General features: G+C 39.3%; 1 protein-coding gene across 1 annotated transcript; it reads left to right on the top strand.

Moving 5' to 3' along the window:
* The first annotated feature begins 497 nt into the window (after positions 1-497).
* On the top strand, positions 498-1682 carry LOC133307721 (F-box protein At5g49610-like). The gene has a single exon (XM_061508274.1). The coding sequence runs from the start codon at positions 498-500 to the stop codon at positions 1680-1682; it is 1185 nt and encodes a 394-aa protein (XP_061364258.1).
* Positions 1683-10703: the final 9021 nt, after the last annotated feature.

Raw genomic sequence — 10703 nt, 5'->3', positions numbered from 1 at the left:
GTGGCCATAATCTGGTTTTCACAGTGTTAGAATACAAAATCCTTGACTTATAGTTGTGCTTGTAGAGAATTTTCCTAATTAACAAAGAATAATTTAAGTATTGAAATTTCCTCCCTGCCTTGAAGTTATGTAGTGTTAATAAATTCTTGTAGTGACATTCTCTTTGATGTTCTGTCCCGGATTTTGTTAATACGTTAGATTTAGATTACCTTCCTAATCAATGAAGAATAACTTTATGCCATATTTTGCTCTGCACATAGTTCAGATGATGTTATTTTGTGCTTTCAAATCTGCATTTTTAAATAATATTTTTCTTCCTTCTGTTTTCGATTTGACATAAAGTATTTAGTTTGTTTTCGAAAATATTGATTGATACTTTACTTTAAAATACTTTATGTTTGATTTCATATTATGGTGAATTATAAAAGTATTGACCTTTTTTTCTTGCCTTGAGCTTGAGTATGTTTTAATAAATTCGTGTACCAACTTTTCAGAAAATGAAGAAGGTTTCAAGGTTTGTGAATAGTGACATTCTCTTTGATGTTCTGTCCCGGATTCCGGTAAAGGCCTTGCTAGGTTTGAAGTGCATTTGTAGAGTTTGGCACCGCATCATTTCCAGCCGTTCCTTCATCAAAGCTCAGATGGAAAACACAGAGCATGTCTTAACGGGGTTCATTTACCAAGAGAAGTTTGAGTTTTGCAATGAAGACATCGAAATTGTTAGTTACATTCCTGTTGAGACAAGAGGCGCCAAAGTTGGTCACATGGTTTTCAATTTTCTTCCTGAAGATGTTGTTATCTTGGCATCATGCAATGGGCTAGTCTGTTGTGGTAGCTGTTTCCCTTTTCAAGAACCAACTCTATATATCTGCAATCCTTCAATTAAAGAGTGGATTAAGGTGGAGTGGCCTTCCCATCACAGAATAGAAAACGTAGCACTGGCTTTTGATCCATCCAAAGATTCCATTGACATCTCTACCAAATTTAAATTGGTAAGAGTTAAGCAGGATGAGAATAGAGACGAGAGATTGTACTTAACATTTGAATTATACTCCTCAGAAACCGGAGCATGGAGGAAATCCAATGAAATCTGCCAATGTAATAACAATTTGATCAAGAATAAAGGCATATACATAGAAGGGGTTTTACATTGGCTTACGGATGGTGATCAAGTCCTGACTTTTGACGTTGAGAAGGAGCTGTCTTGGTTGATTTCAGTACCAATTCCAACCTTGGAGTTTAGGACTATCCCTGAAGCATGTATTGGAGAATCTGAAGGCAAGCTGCATTATGTCCTAGTATCAGAGGAAGGTCTTCATGTATGGTATCTTGAAGATTATTATGAGTTTAAATGGACACTCAAGCATTATAAATCTCTAGAGGAAATTGAGGGAGAATATCCACGCTTCTTTTTAAATTTAAAGAATCGAGTGTCACAGCGAGTGAGTGTGGATACAAACTCATGGATGAATCCTCTAGGATTCAAAGATGGGGTTTTACTGATGAAAGTGCGTGCACATATATACATGTATGACATTAACAATAACAATAACAAGATGACTCAAGCTTGTTCTATTGAAGATCTGAACTCAAAATGCACGTGGTGTCCTACGATACTTCCCCATTCCCTGAGCTTGATTCCGTTAAATCATGGAGATAAGGTTCCTTTTACTCCCTACTAGCTTCTAATATCGAATATTAGGAATAGAGCTCACTGAATGTCTTGAGATATAAGTTGGAACTTGGTCCTTTCGAAGATTCTCTGCCTCTTACAAACTGGAAAAATGAGAAACAGTTACCACACTAAACACAACAGTATGCAGACCATTTCGAGAGCAGCAGATGTTTTTAAATTTCCAATGTTTATAGTAAGAAGTTGTTAATATTTCAGTCAATACACAATCACTTCACCGTGTGTATTTTTGCTTTGGTAAATGTGATGCTTAGGTTATCATATATGACAACATGAACTGCTTATAGCTGCTTAATTTTGAGACTCTGAGTTGGGTACTACAAATGAATTGAGCTCACTTTTATGCTTCAGTACTGCTTCGCTCAAACTTAATTATTGGCTTTACGATATTGTATTCTTCGTTTCTTTGATAAGGAGTTTGTTTAGATTGCTTATATATATATATGGCTAGTTAGTTACTATATATGACTGGGGTACGAGATTCTGGTTTCTATGATATATAATTGTTTATATATCATATCACTACAAAAAAAACATATTAACCATCTCTGTGTGTTTCTTTTGCAATACTCGTACTACTAGTCTACTACTGCGCTGCGCATTTTGTGCCTGCAAGTGACACTCGTTTTGGTGAGCATTGCCTTTTCTTCTGAGCTCTAATTTTTCATCGTAATTTTTTTTGTCGCCTTTTTTGCCTTTTCGGTGTTGTTGTTGTTGAAAGCTAAATAGTCATCTTGGAAATGAACGATACTAACTGGCTTTTCACTTTTTTATTTTTATAAGCATTTTACGTCTCTTTGATTTTCTACCCACAACGTTCCAACGAGGTTGGTTCATTTTTTTCTTTTCTAGTTTTGGTTGTGAGGCGATTTCATTTTATGTTTTCTTTTTCTTTTTCTTTTCTAAAGCCTTTTCATCATGCTCTGTTTTGGAACTGAATCGACTTGTGAAATTTCTATCACAATTTTTCTTTCTAGAACTTGTAATGCTGCAGGTTATGTATACAATGCCTTACTATTTCTATTTATCATAACACTGTGTTGGTTCTAACGTTGATTTTTCTCTCTTTCTCTCTTTCAGTTTTGGATTCGTCTATGGAAATATATTTTACTACTTTTTTTTTTTCTGTACTCTTGTTTGTTATTCAGATTTTGAATGCAAATTTATAAAATGAATTAAGATATATGATTTTATAAGATGCTGTTTTGTTTATTTTATTGGAATCAGTTAGTATGTTTGAATCTCGTTTTCGCTGCTTTGAATGGGGTCGTGTTGTTTTCTGTGTGTCCTCTCTTCAGAAGAGAGAGACGCATTATTTCTGTTCGAAGCAAACTTGTTCTGATTAGTAATTACTGCTACATGATAAGGAATAGATGTGATAATGGTTCCTTTTTTGCAAATAAGGATGTTGTGTTATATTATGCTTTGAAATGGATTGGGTTTCTTCGGTTAAATATGTTTTAATTCAATGAGATTATAATAAAGCTGCTGGGTACTAGATATTGATGAACTTTAGTATACGGAGCTGGTGAGCTGGTGAGCTGGTGTAAAATTGTGTTTCTCTGCATTTGAATGGTCTTTTTTCCAAGCGGTTGTGTTTTTCTTTTGTTGGGAATGTAAATACTGTTGGGAATACTCGGTTCCCTCAAGCTCGGCTCAGGGGCCTTTGTGCGGAAGTCAATCAACAAGATCCTGATCTCGGATCTCGGCAATACCTCGGCCTGAACTTCACCAGGTCAGGCAGCGCAGCGGAAAAATCAAAACGAAAACAGGAGAGAGAAGAAGAACACAACCAGATTTAACGTGGGAAAACCTTCTCTAATGAAGAAGTAAAAACCCACGGGACCTAGTCCAGATCAGAAATCCACTATGAAAATAATGGTTACAAATAATCAAATACACCAATGTGGTGGTTAACTCAACCTCTCCAACAATGGTGATAATCAAACTACCCTAGAGATGTTTCACTCAAACTCTCTCTCTAGAGATTCAAATGCAAAGCATAAAGCCTTGCTCAAACAATCAAATAATTCTCTCAAATTTGTTCTCTCAAATTTGTTCTCTCAAATCTGACCTAGCCTCCACCCTCAACTAATGAGTATATATAGAGGAGGTGGAAATTAGGGTTAGGGTTTTTAGGAAACCCCTCAAATGGGCTTGGGCTTAGCATTGAAGGAGGAAGCCCAACAAATCTCCCCTCCGACTTCAATGCGTCGGCTTCAGCATCAACCCGGCTCCTTCACAGCAGTCTTCAAATTTTCTTGCTGGAACCGGCTTTGTCATCATGTCGAACCAATTTTGGTCAGTGTGCACCTTGACGAGTTCGAGCTCACCACCTTCCACCACATCCCGGATCCAGTGATATCTCACATCAATATGCTTAGTGCGGGAGTGATAGGTTGAATTATTCGCAAGATGGATTGCGCTTTGATTGTCACAACCCAGCTCGTACTTGTCTTGATCATGGCTGAGTTCCATGAGGAACTTCTTCATCCACAACATCTCTTTGCTTGCCTCAGTAGCGGCAATGTACTCAGCCTCAGTTGTCGATAGTGCAACACACTTCTGAAGGCTTGATTGCCAAGAGACAGCTCCTCCGACAAATCTCATCATGTATCCCGTCGTCGATTTCCTCGAGTCGAAATCTCCCCCTAAATCAGAATTCGAGTAGCCTTGCCATTCGGCTTTGCCTTCTCCAAATCGGAGACATAAGTCGGTCGTACCTCGGAGGTACTTGAAGATCCACTTCACTGCTTCCCAGTGCTCTTTGCCGGGGTTTGACAAATACCGGCTTACCATTCCAACAGCATACGCCAAGTCGGGTCTGGTGCAAACCATTGCATACATCAAGCTTCCAACGGCGGATTGGTAAGGGACCTTCATCATTTCATCTTTGTCTTCATCAGATCTCGGACATTGCTTCTGGTTTAGCTTTATGTGTCCGGCTAGGGGGGTGCTCACTGTTTTGGCTTTGTCCATGTTGAATCTCTTCAGAATCTTCTCAATATATTTCTCTTGACTCAGCCACAGTAGCTTCTTCTGTCTATCTCGGATAATCTTGATTCCGAGTATCTGCTTTGCAGGGCCGAGGTCCTTCATTGCGAAGGACGAGCTCAACGCCTTTTTCAGGGCGGCTATCCTCGATTTGTCTTTCCCTACAATAAGCATGTCGTCAACATATAACAACAATATCAGAAAATCTCCAGCCTCATACCTCTTCACAAATACGCAGTGGTCGGCTTCAGTCTTTTCAAACTTATGATAAGTCATGAATGATTCAAACTTCTTGTACCACTGCCGAGATGCTTGCTTCAAGCCATAGAGGCTCTTCTTCAAATGACATACCAAGTCTTCTTGTTCTGGAGCTTGGAATCCTTCAGGTTGCTCCATATATATTTCTTCTTCTAAATCACCGTGAAGAAATGCCGTCTTCACGTCCATTTGTTCTACCTCGAGGTCCATTGAAGCCGCCATTGCTAACACGGTTCGAATCGAGGTCATTTTCACCACAGGAGAAAAAATCTCCTCAAAATCAACTCCTTTCTTCTAATTGCAGCCTTTTACTACAATCCGAGCTTTGTATCTCGGCTTTTGCCCGTTCTCTTCATTCTTAATCTTGTAGACCCATTTATTCTTCAAAGCTCGTTTACCTTTAGGCAACTCGGTCAGCTCATAAGTCTGATTCTCGTGCAGAGACTTCATCTCGTCTTGCATTGCCTTTTCCCATTCTTCTTTCTCTGAGCTCATCATAGCCTCATCATAACTCTGAGTAGGGTTGTGCATGGGTCAGGTCGGGTCAGGTTTTTGTCCGACTCGACCCAACTTGGTTTTTATAGGTCAGGTATTTTGACCCAACCCGCTTTAATTTGATCCAAGTCAGGTCTGACTTGGATTGGATTTTGTTGAACTAGTTCAGAACCAGTTTGGATCTGACCTGACTTGGTTTCTGAAGTGGGTCTGACTTGGTTTCTGAACTAGGTCAAATCTGACCTGACCCGTTTTTGACTTGGTTTTCTAACAAAATTTTGTCAAAATTTTTACGTTGCAAAAGACGAAAATTTCGTCACAAAATTATTTTTTCGTCGAAATTTTTACAAAAAAATGATTTTCTATTGAAATTTAGTTTCCGTCAACAGTTTTGACGAAAATGATTTCTTCCATCAAATGTTTTAAACGAAAAAAGAATTTTGTCAAAAAATTTGACGAAATGTTTTTCATTCAAAATTTTGAAGGGAATGTGTTCTGACGAAAATTATTTCGAGGGGAATGTTTCATTTGAAACTTTCGACGAAATTTAGATTCTCTAAAGAATTTTGACAGAATATTTTTTTCGTCAAAATGTATTTTTTGTCAAAAAAATTTACGAATTTTTTTTTATAGAAATGTGTTTCGTTGAAAATTTTGATGGAAATTTTTTATCAAAAAACTTGACAAAAATATTTAGTTTAAAATTTTGATTGAAATGTGTTTCGCTAAAAATTTCAACGAAATTTTTTTTTTTTGTCAAAAAATTTAACGAAAATTTTTTCGTCGAAAACTTTCACCGAAATTTGAAATCTGTAAAGAATTTTGATGAATTTTTTTGCCGTCAAAATTTTTTGATGACGAAAATGTTTTCGTCGAAAACTTTCGCCAAAATTTGAAATCTGTAAAGAATTTTGATGAAATTTTTTGCCGTCAAAATTATTTGATGACGAAAATATTTCCGTTGAAAACTTTCGCCGAAATTTGAAATCTGTAAAGAATTTTGATGAAATATTTTGCCGTCGATATATTTTGCCGTCAAAATTTTTTGAGACGAAAATGTTTCCGTCGAAAACTTTCGCCAAAATTTGAAATCTGTAAAGAATTTTGATGAAATTTTTTGCCGTAAAAATTTTTTGATGACGAAAATATTTTCGTCGAAAACCTTCGCCGAAATTTGAAATCTGTAAAGAATTTTAATGAAATTTTTTGCCGTCGAATTTTTTTGATGGAAATGTTTTTCGTCAAAATTTTCAATGGAAATTGTTTTGAGGAAAATGTTTCTTTTGAAACTTTCGACGAAATTTAGATTCTCTAAAGAATTTACACAAAATAATTTTTCTGCCAAAATTTCTTATCGAAATATTTTTGTCAAAAAATTTTACGAATTTTTTTTACAGAAATGTGTTCCGTTGAAAATTTTGATGGATATATTCTTTATCAAAAAACTTGACGAAAATATTTAGTCGAAATTTTTTGATAGAAATGTGTTTCGCTAAAAATTTCGACGAAATTTTTTTTTGGTCAAAAAGTTTAACGAAAATGTTTCGTCGAAAACTTTCGCCGAAATTTGAAATCTGTAAAGAATTTTGATGAAATTTTTTTCCGTCAAAGAATTTCGAGGAAAATGTGTTTTGTCGAAAGTTTTTATGAATATATTTTTTTGTGAAATATTTTGACGAAATTTAGATTCCGTAAAAAAATTTGACAAAAAAATATTCCTTCAAATTTTTTTACCGATATGTTTTTAGTTACAAATTTTGATGAAAATATTTTTCGTCAAAAATTTTTGCGAAAATTTTTATGAAAATATTTTCGATAAAAATTTTTGACGTAATTGTTTTACGTTAAAACTTTTCTTTTAATGTAATTGTGATTTTTTTTTTCACATAATGGGTATGGGTCAAGTTTTGGGTCAGCGGGTCAATATTAAAACGAGTCAGGTCTAAAACTGACCCAAATAAAAGTGGGTCAGTATTTAAACTTGTTCAAAAAATATGGGTATTTATGGGTCGGGTCAAGGTCGGATCAAGGGCAGGGCAAGTAAACCAGTTTTTTTGCACACCCCTAACTCTGAGGCTCACCGTCTTCAGCAACAACGGTGTATTCATCAGATGGGTATCTTGTAGAGGGTCTTCTTTCTCGAGTTGGATATCTCGGCTGTTCTTCAGCTTGAGAACTCGGTTCATCATTCTCATCCCGGATCTCATCATCAACTCGACCTCAATGTCTTGGTCATCTTCAGCTTGTTGCTGATCATCATTTTCTTGATTTTCTCCCCCTGCTTCAGCTCGGACAGGAGGGATGGGTTCTTCACGTCTGACAGTAACCCGGACTTTGGGCTTCGAGATGTCATGAATGTTCTCATGCTCATGAAAGATCACATCTCGGCTTCTCACGATCTTTTTATTGATTGGATCCCAAAGTCGGAACCCGAACTCACATCTCGGCGAACCAAGATAAATGCATTCTTTGGTCTTTACATCAAGTTTGGCCCTTTCATCTTTAGGGATATGCACGAAAGCTCGGCATCCAAACACTTTCAGTTGATTATAGGCCGCTTTCCGACCTGTCCAGACTTCTTCTGGAATTTCTCCTTCAAGTGGCCGTGATGGTGAGAGGTTGATCAAGTCAACAACGGTTTTGACGGCTTCTCCCCAGAATGATTTTGGTAACCCGGCATTGGATAACATGCTTCGTACCTTCTCTTCAATTGTTCCGTTCATCCTCTCAGCCAGTCCATTTAACTGTGGAGTCTTGGGGGCGTCTTCTCAAGTCGAATCCCGGCCGCTCTGCAGTATGCATCAAATGGGCCGCAATACTCACCACCATTATCAGATCGGACCACCTTCAATTTCTTGCCAGTCTCCCTTTCAACCATAGCATGGAATTCTTTAAATGATTGGAGTACCTGGTCTTTAGACTTCAACAAATACACCCACACTTTGCGGGAATGGTCATCAATAAATGAAACAAATTACTGAGCTCCTCCAAGGGATCTTTCCGACATAGAGCAGACATCAGTATGGACGAGGTCAAGAATATACCTGCGTCGTCTAGGTTGATCCGGTCTCACAAAAGAAACCCGGTGCTGCTTTCCAGCTAGGCAATGCGTGCAACTCTCCAACGCTTGGCCTTTCAACCCGGTCAGTAATCCTTTCTTGTTCAGGATCTGTAGCCCTTTCTCGCTCATGTGGCCGAGGCGCTTGTGTCATAGCTCCAAGCTAGGTTCATCTCGAACAGAATTGGCTTCTCCTCCATTGATCTTTCCTTGCATCACGTACAAGGAGCCTTCCTTCTTACCTCGGGCCACGACCAAGTTTCCCTTGGCCAGCTTCCATCTCACGCTACCGAAGTAGTTCACTAACCCGGCATCATCAAGTTTGCCTACCGAGATTAGGTTCAAACGCATGTCAGGAACATGCCTTACATCTTTCAACACAAGTTGACATCCGACATCTGTGGTCAGAGTTACATCACCGACACCAACAATCTTGCTGGTCACTTGATTTCCCATCTTCACGACTCCAAAATCACCACCTCGATAAGAGGAGAAAAAACCTTTGTGTGGAGTAACGTGGAAGGAGGCACCGGAGTCAACAATCCAGGTGCAGTCATCATATGCAACATTCAAATAATTATCCTCACCAAGGAGGAATATCTCGGCATCCGGGTTGGCAGCCACCGCAGTGGTGCTCTTGTCTTCCCTCTTCTTGGGAATAATCTGATCTGGCTTCACAGAGCTGTTCTTCTCGTCATTCTGCAGGGTCCAACAGTCTGGCTTCTTATGGCCTGTCTTTCCACAGTAAAAGCACTTCAACTCATATTTCGGCTTTGACCGACCTCTGGACTTGTCTCGTCTGTCACGACCTCTACCTCGGCTTTTGCTTCTACCGCGGGAGTCGGATTTTCCTTTGTTCTCAGCAGCGTTGGCCTCAGACGTACTCGAAGTACCTCGTTCTCTTCTCCTGAATTCTTCGCCCAGGAGGCTGTCTGTCACGACATCCATCTTCAATTTTCCATCTGGAGTCGAGTTATTCAGGGTCACCACTAGAGTATCCCAGCTTTCTGGCAGCGAGCTAAACAGCAGCAATGCCTGCAGTTCTTCATCAATTTTCATATCAGCCTTTGACAGCTGATTCACAATACCTTTGTAGGTGTTCAGGTGTTCAATCATGCTCATGTCGTCCTTGTATTCAAGCTTAACAAGTCGGCGAACCAGGTGTGCTTAACAAGTCTTACATCTTTCAACACAAGTTGACATCCGACATCTGTGGTCAGAGTTACATCACCGACACCAACAATCTTGCTGGTCACTTGATTTCCCATCTTCACGACTCCAAAATCACCACCTCGATAAGAGGAGAAAAAACCTTTGTGTGGAGTAACGTGGAAGGAGGCACCGGAGTCAACAATCCAGGTGCAGTCATCATATGCAACATTCAAATAATTATCCTCACCAAGGAGGAATATCTCGGCATCCGGGTTGGCAGCCACCGCAGTGGTGCTCTTGTCTTCCCTCTTCTTGGGAATAATCTGATCTGGCTTCACAGAGCTGTTCTTCTCGTCATTCTGCAGGGTCCAACAGTCTGGCTTCTTATGGCCTGTCTTTCCACAGTAAAAGCACTTCAACTCATATTTCGGCTTTGACCGACCTCTGGACTTGTCTCGTCTGTCACGACCTCTACCTCGGCTTTTGCTTCTACCGCGGGAGTCGGATTTTCCTTTGTTCTCAGCAGCGTTGGCCTCAGACGTACTCGAAGTACCTCGTTCTCTTCTCCTGAATTCTTCGCCCAGGAGGCTGTCTGTCACGACATCCATCTTCAATTTTCCATCTGGAGTCGAGTTATTCAGGGTCACCACTAGAGTATCCCAGCTTTCTGGCAGCGAGCTAAACAGCAGCAATGCCTGCAGTTCTTCATCAATTTTCATATCAGCCTTTGACAGCTGATTCACAATACCTTTGTAGGTGTTCAGGTGTTCAATCATGCTCATGTCGTCCTTGTATTCAAGCTTAACAAGTCGGCGAACCAGGTGTGCTTAACAAGTCTTACATCTTTCAACACAAGTTGACATCCGACATCTGTGGTCAGAGTTACATCACCGACACCAACAATCTTGCTGGTCACTTGATTTCCCATCTTCACGACTCCAAAATCACCACCTCGATAAGTTTGTGTGGAGTAACGTGGAAGGAGGCACCGGAGTCAACAATCCAGGTGCAGTCATCATATGCAACATTCAAATAATTATCCTCACCAAGGAG

The sequence above is a fragment of the Gastrolobium bilobum genome, unplaced genomic scaffold (genome assembly GCF_033153095.1).
Source record: "Gastrolobium bilobum isolate Gb01-03AN ecotype WA unplaced genomic scaffold, APGP_CSIRO_Gbil_v1 utg30702, whole genome shotgun sequence".
NCBI classification, from domain to species: domain Eukaryota; kingdom Viridiplantae; phylum Streptophyta; class Magnoliopsida; order Fabales; family Fabaceae; genus Gastrolobium; species Gastrolobium bilobum.
The sequence above is the reverse complement of the archived record's forward strand: the minus strand, read 5'-3'. Positions and strand labels throughout refer to the sequence as shown.

What these genes read in the sequence shown, in the direction of transcription:
- LOC133307721 (XM_061508274.1), top strand. Translation starts at nt 498, where the DNA reads ATGAAGAAGGTTTCAAGGTTTGTGAATAGTGACATTCTCTTTGATGTT.